A 16,848-nucleotide genomic window follows, 5' to 3' on the forward strand; every position below is an offset into this window, starting at 1 on the left:
TGGGCATCTTGAGGCTTTCCTGAACGTCTACATGTGCAATTTGTGGGTAAAATGAAGAAATGTGACCTATTTAAAGCGATTCAAAAAAGGTTACTTCTGCTTTCCTCCAGAAATTTCCCTGCCTTTTTAACATGGCAGTCTATGGAGCTGTGGATGGGTGTTGCTGGCGCATCTTTGTGTCTGACGCCAAAACTATAAGACTTACAGCTTTAGCAGACGGATATGAGTGAGAAGACAAATTTTCCTACGTTTCTATGTATAAATTATGTCTGTCGTGTGAAATTTGTGGCCATGGGAGCAGTTTCTGTACAGTTTTTTGACTAATTTTCTTCTCTCCTCCTCACTCTAGCTGATGATGTCATCCACTCTAGCACAAACATTCCGCGCAATACACACCCATTATAAACCCTGAAATTTGAGTAAAAACCTACACAACTCTGAGGCTTCATAGTTTAAAAACGGTAAAAGTTGTCGATAAGTGAAGTGAATCTCTGAAGAGAAGGCAAGAGTACCTACGTTTTAAAGTTCAAATGAAGTCTCTCGGTTAAAGTATGCCAGAGCAGTTCATTGTTGAAAATGTCTGTTGATTTATTTATTTTTTCGGGCTTCTCCATTCATTTCAATGGGAAATTTATCGCGGTTTTTCGCGAATAAATTCGCGAAAAACTCACGAATCCCTTATAAAAGTAATAGCACGGGATTCGGGATCAAAACACACGTTTTGATATATCATGTGTTGGGGTCCTCTCGCCGGTTCGGGCCGCATTAATCGGCGAAAAAGGGCGGAAAATGAATAATAAGTAAAAATAAAACTGCAAAGAAACACGCAGAAGATCAATAGTGGCCTCGTGCCTATGGCACGAGGCCACTCCTCCCATAGCTTGCTATGGGAGGAGTGGCCTCGTGTCATAGGCACTCGGCACTAACTAGACAATTCCCCTGCGGGAAATCGCGAGAGTGATGCAGTGGCCGCAGCAGTCTGCGATACCATGCTATATTGCTGTGATAGTACGATGCTACGACGCTATGATGATGCTACTATGCCAAGATGCTACTACAATGCTATGATGCTAAGATACTAAGATGCTATGATACTAAGATGCTACAAAGCTAAGATACTATGTTGCTACGATGCTAAGATGCTACAATGCAATTATACTAAGATGCTATGATGCTTTAATGATCACCTGTTCATATAGTCATAATATAATCCTGGTGAAAATATTTGCGACTTACGTTGCAAATAATTTCATGTTTGACTACAAAAAGTAATGGTCAGGTCAAGACAGGTATGAAAGTATTCGCGACTTACGTCGCGAATGTCTTTACTAAGTAGCATGTCTTTACTACCATGAGCAGCAGCTATAACAAAAAGCACAACTCAAATAGTCATTTAAGGCCTGGTTCCTTCTGACTGGATGGGTGTGAGTTTGATGTCATGCAGGGTACAACAAACCAAACAGGATGAGGAGGATGCAGTAGGCCTGGCTGAGAGAGAGAGACACTGAGAAGGGTCGTCCTTTACGCCCTTCTACAAACTGAAGGGCAGGTACAGGCGGCAGACCCCTCCCAGCTCCACCTGAAAGCCAGCATCAAATAAGGAAGAGAGTGGGAGGGATCTCACTAGGATCCCCAGACAAAGAACGAGCAAATCGTAACAATTGATCGTTAATCATAATAATTTTAACAATAAAACTCATTACTCCTACCTGAGCAATAGTTTAACAGTTTACGGCACAGTCTTACAGTTAGATAAACAATAATATTAAACTTAACACATCCAGGCTGTAACAAGGAATCAGCGATGAAGTGAAGACCTTCAAATTGTCCTGCGAGTCCAGCTCTTTGTCTCATGTTGGACGTCACTGCAGTCTGTCTGGATCAGCTGGAGGAAAACTATAGGCAGACAAATAGACATGTCAAATAATGTTATGTAACATACTTAATATAACTCTTATGAGTGTTCAACAGCTCATTATTTATTTAATTAAAAACATCATATTATATTAAATTACTCCAATGATATAGATATACTGTCATTAATGTTGTTGCAAGCCATAAATGTTTCCTACTTTATGTGGTGGAATAATATATTTTTCAGTTTGACACAGTTTAATTTAAAAATATCTTCCCTTTAAATTGTAAAACTTCAACATTATTACTGTGATAAGCACCCGCTAGCAAGGCGGCGAATTAGCCGGCGGCTAACCCCACTAGCCTCCGCGTTAGCTCACGGCTAACTGCCGCGGCTAATTCGTGTTTAACTCCCGCGGTTCCGCGGTTAAATCCCGGTTAGCTAGCGGTTAAATCCCGGTTAGCTCGCGGTTAGCTCGAGGCTAGCTCGCGGTTAGCTCGAGGCTAACTCCGCGGTTGAGTCCGCGGCGGTTAGCTAGCGGCTAGCTAGCTCCGTTAGCTCCGCTAGCTTGCTAACATACATGAGCTATGCTGGAAGGCTAGTCGTCGGCTAAATCACTGGGCGGCTAGTAGTTAGCGTCTGTTACCAGTTGAGCTATTCACTGACCTAATAAGATGAAGGAAACGGGTCAGGGATGTTGTGTCAGGAGTTTCAGCAAAGCAGCCAGATGTAATTTGTGTTTAAAATAAAGGAAAAGGTCATAATGTCAGGTTCTGGCCCCCTACAGTACTGCAGTAATGGTTTGGGGGGTTTTAATGTTTTGGCAGATACTGTTTTCCACTGAGAGCTCTTTTCCCGCCTCTCCTCCCCTCCTGCTGCGTGTGTAAGCTGGTTGGGGTCTGGTTGTCATGGCTACCAGGGTCAACTGACGCTGAAGTCTCCTTCTCTCTCTCACCTCTGCCTGAGTCAGAGGGAAAGTGCAAACTAGGATTTGCCCTCCGAACAAATGCTCATAAATCAAAAACTACAAGTCCTATCGGGAAAACGAACACATCGTGAGCGTCAGCCGAGGGTTTTCTACAATTTAGTGTTGTTCCCACGCGCCTACTGCGAAAATTGTGGCCGTAGTCGTTTTAGAAAAAAAGTATGCGACGTGAAAAATCGTCGAAAAATCGTTCTCGCTTTCCACATACACACACATGGGGAAAAATTCGAAAACTGGTCGGCGCACTCCTCGCTCGGAGGAGCCTGCAGCCCAAACCGTACGTCCCACACAAATAAAACCCACACCATCTGAAAGCCAACAAAAATCCCTACGTTTTTACATATTTTTTATCTCTGTACCTCAAAAACTGTGGCCACCACGTGAGATTGAACCTTTTTTTTTCAGAATATCACCGAAACTCTGAAGTTAGAGTGAGCGTCAGAGGGAGGGATTTTTAATTTTTTCCCCCAGATTTCACCAAACGTAAACTGCGACCCTGACCAAACCGTAAAAGGTATCGAAACGCCGTTTTCAGGAAGAGAAAGCTACACTTCCCGTGCCTCGTACAAACTTCCAAGCAAGTTTCTACTACAAAGCATGGCCGAGTAATCGCTGGACAAAGCCAAGCTGTAAATTTTGGAATGTTGCCGCTTTTTTCGGGCTTCTCCATTCATTTCAATGGGAAATTGATCGCGTTTTTTTCGCGACTACGTCGCGAACAAATCTTGTTTGAAAGAACTGTATAGAAGCACACCGAGTCCGATCGAGACGCACGTTTTGATGTATTTTGTGTCTGTGTGCGACGAACGGTATTTGAGTTGAAAGGTTTCGAAAATCGGCCGTAGGAAAAAGTTTAATAATAATAAGAAGAAAAACGTAGTGAAGAACAATAGTTTGCAGTGCTTCGCACTGCAAACTATTGACTCCCATAGCTTTGCTATGAGGGTCAATAGTTTGCATTGCGTAGCACTGCATCACTAACTAGAAAATTCCCACGGAAATTTTTGAAGTGCCGAGTGGGCTGTTGCCGGGGTTCTGTATTGAAAAAGCACACCTCAAATAGTATTTTTTAACATGTATATTTACACACATGAGCCACTAATTCTAGCATTAGCCACAAATGTTAGCACGCTAGCTACTCATGGCAGTAAAGCATTAACCACAAACGTTAGCAATTAGCATGATGAGCTAGCCACTAATTTTAGCATTGGCTTAGTGTGGTATAGCTTCACAATACCCTCAAATAGTAATTTTTAACATGTATATTTACACACATGAGCCACTAATTCTAGCATAAGCTGCTAATGTTAGCAATTAGCATGATGCGCTAGCCACTAATTTTAGCATTGGCTTAGTGTGGTATAGCTTCACAATACCCTCAAATAGTCATTTTTAACATGTATATTTACACACATGAACCACTAATTCTAGCATAAGCTGCTAATGTTAGCAATTAGCATGATGCGCTAGCCACTAATTTTAGCATTGGCTTAGTGTGGTATAGCTTCACAATACCCTCAAATAGTAATTTTTAACATGTATATTTACACACATGAGCCACTAATTCTAGCATTAGCCATAAATGTTAGCAATTAGCATGTCTTTACTAAGTAGCATGTCTTTACTCCCATGAGCAGCAGCTATAAGAAAAAGCACAACTCAAATAGTCATTTAAGGCCTGGTTCCTTCTGTCTGGATCAGCTGGAGGAAAACTATAGGCAGACAAATAGACATGTCAAATAATGTTATGTAATATACTTAATATAACTCTTATGAGTGTTCAACAGCTCATTATTTATTTAATTAAAAACATCATATTATATTAAATTACTCCAATTATATATATACTGTCATTAATGTTGTTGCAAGCCATAAATGTTTCCTACTTTATGTGGTGGAATAATATATTTTTCAGTTTGACACAGTTTAATTTAAAAATATCTTCCCTTTAAATTGTAAAACTTCAACATTATTACTGTGATAAGCACCCACTAGCAAAGCGGCGAATTAGCCGGCGGCTAACCCCACTAACCTCCGCGTTAGCTCAAGGCTAACTGCCGCGGCTAATTCGTGTTTAACTCCCGCGGGTCCGCGGTTAAATCCCGGTTAGCTAGCGGTTAGCTAGCGGTTAGCTCGAGGCTAACTCCGCGGTTGAGTCCGCGGCGTTAAGGTAGCGGCTAGCTAGCTCCGTTAGCTCCGCTAGCTTGCTAACATACATGCGCTATGCTGGAAGGCTAGTCGTCGGCTAAATCACTGGGCGGCTAGTCGTTAGCGTCTGTTAGCAGTTAAGCTATTCACTGACCTAATGAGATGAAGGAAACGGGTCAGGGATGTTGTGTCAGGAGTTTCAGCAAAGCAGCCAGATATAATTTGTGTTTAAAATAAAGGAAAAGGTCAAACATGAAGTTGTCATTCAGTCAATGACAAGAGCTATAGCTAAGAGGCCCAGCAGATGTGTGAAAGCACCATGGGAGACAGGTATGGTTTGGGGGGTTTTAATGTTTTGGCAGATCCTGTTTTCCACTGGGAGCTTAAATAGCACTGACGCGCTAGCTGCTCTGCTTTCTCTGTCTGTCATTTTACACACGCATGTTCAAATTAAGTGCTAAGAACTACTAAAATGGCTGCCTAATGTTAGCATTAGGTTAATGCATGTCTTTAATTTTTAGTGGCAAGAAATTAGTGGCTAGCTATTCGCTAACATGCTAATGGTGCCACTAATGCTACCACCAATTTCTACCACTAAAAATTAGCATTAGCCGCTAATGGTAGCAATTAACATGACCCGCTAGCCACTAATTTTAACATTGGTTTAGTGTTAGCATGTCTTTTAAGCCACTAAAAATTAAATACATGCTAATTGCTAACATGCTAATTGCTAATATGCTATTCGCTAACATGCTAATGCTGCCACTAATGCTACCACCAATTTCTTGCCACTAAAAAGTAGCATTAGCCGCTAATGTTAGCAATTAACATGACGCGCTAGCCAATGACAGACAGACACCTGTCATTGTTCAACTTAGGTGCCAAAAGCCAAAATGGCTGCCCCACATACCAGTTACTTATGTCAGTTGGAAGTTTCCCGCCTCTTTCTGTGGAGACCCTCCTCTTCTGCTGCGTGTGAGCGTGTGTATGCCCGTTGGGGCCTTGTTGTCACGGTTACCAGTTTGAATTTCAGTTAGAAGATGGCTAGAGGGAGAGAAAATGCTGAAACGAACCTCCTCGAACAGGAAGGCCTTGTGGCCAAACCGTGTTTCCAATCATTGAACCGACTTCACTTTGGGCATCTTGAGTCTTTCCTGAACGTCTAGATATGCAGTTTTTGGGCAAAATGAAGAAATGTGAGCTATAAAGAGCGATTCAAAGAAAGGATTGCTTCTGCTTTGCTCCAGAAATTTAACATGGCAGTCTATGAAGCTGTGGATGGGAGTTGCTGGCGCATCTTTGCGTCTCACGCCAAAACTATAAGACTTTACAGCTTTAGCAGATGAATTTGAGCGAGAAGACACATTTTCCTACGTTTCTATGTATAAATTATATCTGAGGTGTGAAATTTGTGGCCACGGGAGCAGTTTCTGTTTTATTTTTTGCCTAATTTTCTTCTCTCCTCCTCACTCTAGCTGATGATGTCATCCACTCTGGCACAAACATTCCGCGCAATACACACCCATTATAAACCCTGAAATTTGAGTAAAAACCTACACAACTCTGAGGCTTCATAGTTTAAAAACGGTAAAAGGAGTCGATAAGTGAAGTGAATCGCTGAAGAGAAGGCAAGAGTACCTACGTTTTAAAATTTAAATGGAGTCTCTCGGTGAAAGTATGCCAGAGCAGTTGATTGTTGAAAATGTCTGTTGATTTATTTTTTTTTTCGGGCTTCTCCATTCATTTCAATGGGAAATTTTCTGCGGTTTTTCGCGAATAAATTCGCGAAAAACTCGTCAATCCCTTATAAAAGTAATAGCACGGGATTCGGGATCAAAACACACGTTTTGATATATCATGTGTTGGGGTCCTCTCGCCGGTTCGGGCCGCATTAATCGGCGAAAAAGGGCGGAAAATGAATAATAATAATAAAACTGCAAAGAAACACGCAGAAGATTAATAGTGCCTCGTGCCTATGGCACGAGGCACTACTCCCAGAGCTTGCTAGCTCTGGGAGTAGTGCCTCGGGTCATAGGCACTCGGCACTAACTAGACAATTCCCCTGCGGGAAATCGCGAGAGTGATGCAGTGGCCGCAGCAGTCTGCGATACCATGCTATATTGCTGTGATAGTACGATGCTACGATGCTACGATGATGCTACTATGCCAAGATGCTACAATGCTATGATGCTAAGATACTAAGATGCTACAAACCTAAGATACTATGTTGCTACGATGCTAAGATGTTACAATGCAATTATACTAAGATGCTATGATGCTTTAATGATCACCTGTTCATATTGTCATAATATAATCCTGGTGAAAATATTTGCGACTTACGTTGCAAATAATTTCATGTTTGACTACAAAAAGTAATGGTCAGGTCAAGACAGGTATGAAAGTATTCGCGACTTACGTCGCGAATGTCTTTACTAAGTAGCATGTCTTTACTACCATGAGCAGCAGCTATAACAAAAAGCACAACTCAAATAGTCATTTAAGGCCTGGTTCCTTCTGACTGGATGGGTGTGAGTTTGATGTCATGCAGGGTACAACAAACCAAACAGGATGAGGAGGATGCAGCAGGCCTGGCTGAGAGAGAGAGACACTGAGAAGGGTCGTCCTTTATGCCCTTCTACAAACTGAAGGGCAGGTACAGGCAGCAGACCCCTCCCAGCTCCACCTGAAAGCCAGCATCAAATAAGGAAGAGAGTGGGAGGGATCGTCACACCCCCACCTTTAAGAGGGGCGTCCTCACTAGGCTCCCCAGACAAAGAACGAGCAAATCGTAATAATTGATCGTTAATCATAATAATTTTAACAATAAAACTCATTACTCCTACCTGAGCAATAGTTTAACAGTTTACGGCACAGTCTTACAGTTAGAAAAACGTCAATATTAAACTTAACACATCCAGGCTGTAACAAGGAATCAGCGATGAAGTGAAGACCTTCAAACTGTCCTGTGAGTCCAGCTCTTTGTCTCATGTTGGATGTCACTGCAGTCTGTCTGGATCAGCTGGAGGAAAACTATAGGCAGACAAATAGACATGTCAAATAATGTTATGTAACATACTGAATATAACTCTTATGAGTGTTCAACAGCTCATTATTTATGTAATTAAAAACATCATATTATATTAAATTACTCCAATTATATATATACTGTCATTAATGTTGTTTCAAGCCATAAATGTTTCCTACTTTATGTGGTGGAATAATATATTTTTCAGTTTGACACAGTTTAATTTAAAAATATCTTCCCTTTAAATTGTAAAACTTCAACATTATTACTGTGATAAGCCCCCGGCTTGCAACGCGGCGAATTAGCCGGCGGCTAACCCCACTAGCCTCCGCGTTAGCTCACGGCTAACTGCCGCGGCTAATTCGTGTTTAACTCCCGCGGGTCCGCGGTTAAATCCCGGTTAGCTAGCGGTTAGCTAGCGGTTAGCTCGAGGCTAACTCCGCGGTTGAGTCCGCGGCGTTAAGGTAGCGGCTAGCTAGCTCCGTTAGCTCTGCTAGCTTGCTAACATACATGAGCTATGCTGGAAGGCTAGTCGTCGGCTAAATCACTGGGCGGCTAGTCGTTAGCGTCTGTTAGCAGTTTAGCTATTCACTGACCTAATAAGATGAAGGAAACAGGTCAGGGATGTTGTGTCAGGAGTTTCAGCAAAGCAGCCAGATATAATCTGTGTTTAAAATAAAGGAAAAGGTCATAATGTCAGGTTCTGGCCCCCTACAGTACTGCAGTAATGGTTTGGGGGGTTTTAATGTTTTGGCAGATCATGTTTTCCACTGAGAGCTCTTTTCCCGCCTCTCGTCCCCAGCAGCTGCGTGTGTGAACGTGTGTAAGCTGGTTGGGGTCTGGTTGTCATGGCTACCAGGGTCAACTGCTCCTGTTAGAATGTCAGTTGGAAGACGGGGAAAGAGAGAGAAAATGCTGAAAAATCGCCTCGAACAGGAAGGACTTGTGGCCAAACCGTATTTCCAATCATTGAACCGACTTAACTTTGGGCATCTTGAGGCTTTCCTGAACGTCTACATATGCAGTTTGTGGGTAAAATGAAGAAATGTGACCTATTCTAAGCGATTCAAAGAAAGGTTACGTCTGCTTTCCTCCAGAAATTTCCCTGCCTTTTTAACATGGCAGTCTATGGAGCTGTGGATGGGTGTTGCTGGCGCATCTTTGTGTCTGACGCCAAAACTATAAGACTTACAGCTTTAGCAGACGAATTTGAGTGAGAAGACACATTTTCCTACGTTTCTATGTATAAATTATGTCTGTCGTGTGAAATTTGTGGCCACAGGAGCAGTTTCTGTGCAGTTTTTTGACTAACTTTCTTCTCCCCTCCTCACTCTAGCTGATGATGTCATCCACTCTAGCACAAACATTCCGCGCAATACACACCCATTATAAACCCTGAAATTTGAGTAAAAACCTACACAACTCTGAGGCTTCATAGTTTAAAAACGGTAAAAGTTGTCGACAAGTGAAGTGAATCTCTGAAGAGAAGGCAAGAGTACCTACGTTTTAAAGTTTAAATGAAGTCTCTCGGTTAAAGTATGCCAGAGCAGTTCATTGTTGAAAATGTCTGTTGAATTTTTATTTTTTTCGGGCTTCTCCATTCATTTCAATTGGGAAATTTGTCACAGTTTTTTCGCGACTACGTCGCGAAAAAATCTTGTTTGAAAGAACTGTATAGAAGCACACCGAGTCCGATCGAGACGCACGTTTTGATGTATTTTGTGTCTGTGTGCGACGAACGGTATTTGAGTTGAAAGGTTTCGAAAATGCGTAGGAAAAAGTTTAATAATAATAATAATAAGAAGAAAAACGTAGTGAAGAACAATAGTTTGCAGTGCTTCGCACTGCAAACTATTGACTCCCATAGCTTTGCTATGAGGGTCAATAGTTTGCATTGCGTAGCACTGCATCACTAATAATAATAATAAGAAGAAAAACGTAGTGAAGAACAATAGTTTGCAGTGCTTCGCACTGCAAACTATTGACCCCCATAGCTTTGCTATGAGGGGGGTCAATAGTTTGCATTGCGTAGCACTGCATCACTAATAAGAAGAAAAACGTAGTGAAGAACAATAGTTTGCAGTGCTTCGCACTGCAAACTATTGACCCCCATAGCTTTGCTATGAGAGGGGTCAATAGTTTGCATTGCAGGCACTGCATCACTAATTATTAATATTATTTACTGGTTGACATTTCACTGGAGATATGATTCCTGAGTTATCGCCTAAAACAAGATTTAGTGACATGACAGCTACATTTTTGACGGCTTATCCCTGAGTCCCCATTAACATTTTTCTCAAATGTGAAAAATAATAATAAATTGATGAGGTAATTAACTTTACATGAATGGACCAGCAACATAAGTCCTGCCTCACTGCTTCTTTCTCCCAGGCATTTCACGTTACATACTTTTATCAGTTCACAAATAAAAAGTGATACATACATCGCTGACATTGCTGGTAATAGTCTTGTACTGCCAAAGTAATTTTTTAGTTTGTTTGTAAAAGAGGAATCGGGATTACTTGAAAACACTGAGTGGAATTAACTGAAGCAAACAGGTTCATATTTTCATGTTCTTATTTTAAACATGTGCAAGGTATAGTGAGCATGGTGGTTGTGCCATGGGGCAAACTGTGTGAATTGAACTTGTGGGGAAGAATGGGAATCAAGCTTGTTCATGTAGTCAAAGATTGAATCCAATAAAGACAAATAAGTGAGACAATAATCATTATTGTTGTTATTATTATTATTACATAAAACAACCATTTCTTTGCAAGACAAGAAGACAGAGAATTACTGCTCTACTCATAGACACTGAAAATTAAAAAATATACACATGTTCTTACTTTCAATGCTGGAAGTGCAAATAGTTGGTGTTTACTTTATAACCAAAAAAAAAAAAAACTTAAATAATAACAGTACTACACACATGAAACACATTAGTAGTGATAAGATTATAGTCTACAGCTTGCCAAGAATTAACATCATTCTTAAAAACCTGCAGACAGATACGTAGTGATTGAGCATTGCATTGTTAAAGCAGATGATGCGCTTTATTGTACAGTTGTGTTACAGGAACAAATCCTTACATTAAAAAAAATGAAATATGACTTCCTTGAATTTATATCTCTTTTATTAGATAGCCGTATCATAGTCTCCACTGTTAAGAAACTAGACCATTTTGACAAACAACCTTTTAAGGTGTTTGGAGATTTCTTTCATTTTCAGTCCGTATATTAATGGATTAAAAAGAGGATGATAAATTATGGTCTGTAATGACATTATAAAACGTACGATTTGGGGAAAATCTATTTCCATTCGCAGTAAAAGTCCATCATAGGCAGCCAACAAAGACACGCTGATTAAAACAATCAAGTGTGGTAAACAGGTCTGTGCAGCCTTTCTCCTGACTTCTTTGGAACTCTGATAGGCTATTATGAATAATCTGGTGTATGTAAAAAGAATGAAGAGCAGAGGGAGAGGCAAAACATTCACAAAAATAACCATGCCAATTATGTATTGAGCACTTGGTATCACACAGCGGAGTTTATAAAGTGTGCTGTTACAAATGATTCCTTTGAAAGTATAGTCACAGATTTTTTTGTTGACATTCAGCATAAATTGCACTGCAAACTGAAAAGCAGGCAGAAACCAAGCTAAAGCCAGCAGTATACACACTATGTTTCTTCTCATGATAGTTGGATATTGCAGAGGTTTACATATAGACACATATCTGTCATAGGACATGGCTGCCAACAGTAAGAACTCTGAAGCGCCTAAAGAATAATAAAAATACCACTGAAAGAGACAGCCTGCATATGAAATGAGCTGGCTCTCAGATAAAATGTCAATCAAAAGCTTTGGGTAGATCGCAGTGCTGAAAAGAACGGAGTTGATCAACAAAGCTGCAATAAAGATGTACATAGGCTCATGCAGGTTTTTATGAATGCAGATAAGATACACAACAGTAGAATTAGAACAGAGTATCAGAATATATGCTGTAAACATGATCACAAAATAAAGATATCTGTATTTGTTAAGTTCCACATAGCCACCAATAGTTATGTATGTTACATTTGGTTTATTATCCATTATGTTTGTCTTAAGAAGCCCATTTCTTGCATTACATTATCTTAACAAATGCATTAACATGTCTCATAATCATTGTTACCTGACCATGACATGGTGTTGTGTCTAATGCACACGACTGAAATAATAGAGAAGATCAGACCTCCTTTGACTCTGGCTTTGATTGGTTTTATTAGCAGATCTCCTTAAAATCTCCACCAAGTTCTTACATCATCTGAGCCCCTTCCTTAAACTCCAGAGGCCTGAACCCACAGGCATTGTAGGTTTTGTTTACTGCACTGTCCTTATCACTGTCCACTGTCCTCATCACAAGTGTTTGTTCTCTGCAAGCAGAACTGAATAGGACTAATATTTCTATTCTTATTTCTGTTGACTATTTCTGTACAGATGAAGCAAGTTCTTTTCTCCTGCTTTCACGTTTTATACTACCAACAATGTCTGATACTCCAAGTTTCATCAAAATTGTACGGCCTCTTTTTGCCACATTGTTGCTCGTCTTTTACTGTGTGTATGCCCATTGACAGCCAGCAGCTAGCCTTCTTATGGCTTCCTACCAGACTCCTAGCAACCTACCAGCCAGTTTCTGGCTTGTTAGTCATCAGACTGACCCAGCTGTTCTGTCAACTGCGACTGAGGCTATCAGTTATGTCTGTTCCTTCCTGTGGCTACTTTCTGGTAAGCCCTTTAGTACAAGCTGTGCCTTCCATAGACATCCATCCTTAAAGCATCCCAATTACTCATTAATATCTTCTCCTCACCACTGCCCAGTGCTTTGTCCTCACAGCTGAGAATGGTGCCATGGTGCTGGACATTGTGCCATCCCCTCTGCATGGATTCATTGCAGGGATGATGACAGAACATAGACTCAGCTCATGCAGTGAGTCACAGTTCTAGCCATTCCTTACATTTAGTGTTCCATCAGTATCTTATGTAATTCTAGTTTCTCTCATGGTCTAGCTTCTGTTGATTCCCTAGTATTATTTTCTGGACCTACTGTCTCATCAACCTTGCTCGACAGTTCGGCTCCCACATTCTTGAACCTTGGCTTTTCCCTCTGCTCTACTCAGCTCCTAACCCAAGGTTATACTACCACTCCCTGCCCCAGCCTTTAAAAAGTAATCATTACAATTTACTCTGCCTCCTGCCTGTTTGTCTGCACTTTCCTAAACTGTGACTGTGTCTTTTCTGGCCAGAAAATTTACTCAGCAGACATCCTTTTTGAGGATTAACTTTTCGAGTTGTCTTACACCTTCATTAGCATTTACAGGTGCTGGTAAAAGGCTCCGAGGCGGGGAAGTAAAGAGGCCGGTAATGAACTTGGCATGGGAAGATAGCATCTGGCCTGCTAGTCCCAGGCCAGGTCTTGTCCCCAAGTTAGCTATCGTCCTGTCTAAATCCACCTTTGCATCTGAGAAGTCTCCTTTCTGGGGAACCACACTAGCTTTCAAGACAACTTAGTTTAATTTCTTCCTGGATTCAGTGTTATTAGATTTAGCTTTAAATCTGGGCCACTCTCAGATTGCCAGTCTCCAGCCATTTAAACAGTCACCTAGCTCACCAGTAACCAGTTTCCTGACAGATCCTCCAACTACGATGTCCTTTTTAACCCTTTTCATCCTTTGACAACCTTGGGTTGATGACACACAAACAGGATGTTCTGTTTCATCAAATTCCCTGCACAGCTCAGTTCTAGGCTACGTGGACCCATCTCTGCTGTGGTTCCCTCAGATTTTCACCCTGCTTAATTGGTTCTCCGCTATCATTCCCTGCCTCCGACATAGAGATACAAGCAAACTCAGTAAACCAGTCTCTGCCTCCTACCTATTTGTCCACTCTTGAGGTCACTTGCCTAAACTATGACATGAAGTGGTGAAGCTAAAACCTCTTCCATGGCCCCCAGATGCAAAACCGAAGCCCTTTTCACTTAAAGTCATACACACTTGTACAAATTTACTGTAGTCTTCTATGTGTGTTAAACTGAAAATAAAATGTCATCCTGATTTGAACACCAGACCCTCAAACTGTCAACAAAGATTAAGAAAATAGAAGATTATGCATACACTCCTGATCAAAATTTTAAGACACATTGAAAATTTGCAAGAATTAAATTTTGCACCGTTGGATCTTAAGAAGGTTCTAAGTAGTGCTTCAAAATGCAAAAAAGAAATGGGAGTGACACAAGAAAATAATTTGAGTAAGCAATTTATTGCAAACAACCATTAAACTGAAATAGGCTGTTCATCAGCTGATCAAAAGTTTAAGACCACAGCCTTTAAAAGCCCAAATTTTCGCAAAGATGTGGATTCAGTGTCATTTTCTGTCAGGTACCCGCACTGTCATGGCCTCCTGATTGCGAAGGCAAAAAAGCTTTCTCTCTTTGAATGCGGTCAGATTGTTGAGCTGCATCAGCAAGGCCTCTCGCAGCGTCCCATTGCTGCTGAGGTTGGACGCAGTAAGACAGTCATTTTAAACTTCTTAAAAGATCCTGAGGGTTATGGGAAAAAAAAAGTCAAGTAGTAGACCCAAAAAAATTTCACTGGCCCTGAGCCGGAGGATCCAATTGGCTGTTGTCAAGACAAGGGATGATCCTCGGCCCAGATTAAGCTTGTCACTGGTGCCAACTGCAGTCCCATAACCATTAGACGGCATCTGCAAGAGAAGGGTTTTAAGGACAAAAAACGTCTTCAAAGTCCTCGTCTCCTTCAACGGCACAAAATTGCCCGTTTGGAGTTTGCACGAGAGCACCAAACATGGGACATTGAAAGGTGGAAGAAAGTTTTATTCTCTGATGAGAAAAAATTTAACCTTGACGGTCCTGATGGCTTCCAAGGTTACTGGCATGACAAGGAGATCCCACCTGAGATGTTTTCTACATGGCACAGTGGAGGGGGCGCCATCATGATCTGGGGTCTTTTTCCTTCAATGGAACAATGGAGCTTCAGGTTGTGCAGAGGCGTCGAACGGCAGCTGGCTATGTGGAGATGTTGCAGGGGGCATCCCTCATGACTGAAGGCCATCGTCTGTGTGGTAATGACTGGGTTTTTCAACAGGACAACGCTGCAGTTCACAATGCCCGCCTGACAAAGGACTTCTTCCAGAGAAATAACATCACTCTTTTGAACCATCCTGCGTGTGCCCCTGATCTAAACCAGTTGAGAACATTTGGGGTTGGATGGCAAGGGAAGTTTACAAAAATGGACACCAGTTCCAGACAGTGGATGCCCTCCGTGAAGCCATCTTCATCACTTGGAGCAACATTCCCACTAGCCTCCTGGAAACTAGGGGTGCACCGATCCGATATTGGGATCGGATATCGGCCCCGATATTGACAAAATAGCTGGATCGGGGATCGGAAAAATTAACAGATCCACGGGCCGATCCAGTTTTTTTTTTTTTTTTTCCCTCCGTCGCAGCAGATCCTACGTCATTCGTTAGCAGCACGTGTGTCGCATGCTGGAACGAGTTGGAGATCCTGTGTAGTAGTCCAGTAGGTGGCGGTATATGTCGTGAAGATATGATCCGCCATTAAACAGAAGAAGAAGAAGAACGAGTTGGAGCATTTAAGCAACATGGAGCGAGCCAAAGAGTCGGCTGTGTGGAGATATTTCACGCTTGCCACGCCAACTAGTTCGACGGCTGTTTGCAATGTCTGCAAAGTAAATGTTTATTTATTTAAATTTATTTTAAGAAGTTTGATTACATTCTATTTTCGATTTGGATGAACAATTATTCTTTAAATAACAAATAAATAAGTATTCAATACATTACATCTATGTTATTTTGTCTTAGTTAGGAAAGTAATGTTTAGTTAGGAAAGTCTGGTGCCTTTAGTTTCTTCTACATGGTGGAAGGAAGGTATAAGGTGGAAGGTATGCAGTTTATTATTAATTCAACAATGGTATCGGATCGGTATCGGGTATCGACAGATATACAAAGCCCAGGCATCGGTATCGGTATCGGGACTGAAAAAGTCAGATCGGTGCATCCCTACTGGAAACACTCCCGCCAAGCATGATGCCAAAAACAAATTTTTGAGGTGATTAACACGAATGGCGCAGCTACTCATTACTGAGTCCTTTGTTGAAAATTTTATTTCTGTTTTAGAGGGTTTTTTTTTTTTTTTTAGATGTGGTCTTAAACTTTTGATCAGCTGATGAACAGCCTATTTCAGTTTAATGGTTGTTTGCAATAAATTGCTTACTCAAATGTTTTTCTTGTCTCACTCCCATTTCTTCTTTTTGCATTTTGAAGCACTATTTAGAACCTTCTTAAGAACCAACAGTGCAAAATGTAAATTCTTGCAAATTTTCAACTGGTCTTAAAATTTTGATCAGGAGTGTACATATTAGGTTTGGTCCATTTGCATCCTATGAATGATATTTTTCACTGTGAAACCTTCATGGTGATTTCCATGGATTGCTGTGGATTTGCATTATAGGCACCAAAAAGTAGATTGAGGCCCACAGGAAAATAAATAGTGGTAACAAGGTTGTACTTTGCAACAGAAATACACTTTATTCACTTTTCAGGTTTCACATTTTAAATACCTTACAGTTGTCATAAAAGTCTCATATTTTTTTACAGCTAAATGATAAACATACACATGTTCTCAATGTTACTTTAACACAGGGTATACTCAGTTTGTAATCTCTATACACACACAGGGAAGGATTTGCTGGTAAGACTTCTTAGTTGATGCTTAGTTAAGTAGTAATCCAATAGTAATCACAAAGTTAACATTGATAC

General features: G+C 41.0%; 2 protein-coding genes across 2 annotated transcripts in view; both read right to left on the reverse strand.

Moving 5' to 3' along the window:
* Nucleotides 1-16,848, reverse strand: part of LOC311488762 (olfactory receptor 5M5-like) — a gene marked incomplete at its 5' end in the record, with an annotated part of 137,389 nt that overhangs the window by 89,646 nt on the left and 30,895 nt on the right. The window lies entirely within an intron of this gene.
* LOC311488333 (olfactory receptor 6N2-like) lies at nt 11,185-12,189 on the reverse strand (the record flags this gene model as incomplete). The annotated part of the gene is made up of 1 exon (XM_084544961.1): nt 11,185-12,189. The coding sequence occupies exon 1, from the start codon at nt 12,103-12,105 to the stop codon at nt 11,185-11,187; it is 921 nt and encodes a 306-aa protein (XP_084401087.1). The 5' UTR covers nt 12,106-12,189.

Source organism: Chelon labrosus (genome assembly GCF_963514085.1).
Source record: "Chelon labrosus genome assembly, chromosome: 5".
NCBI lineage: Eukaryota > Metazoa > Chordata > Actinopteri > Mugiliformes > Mugilidae > Chelon > Chelon labrosus.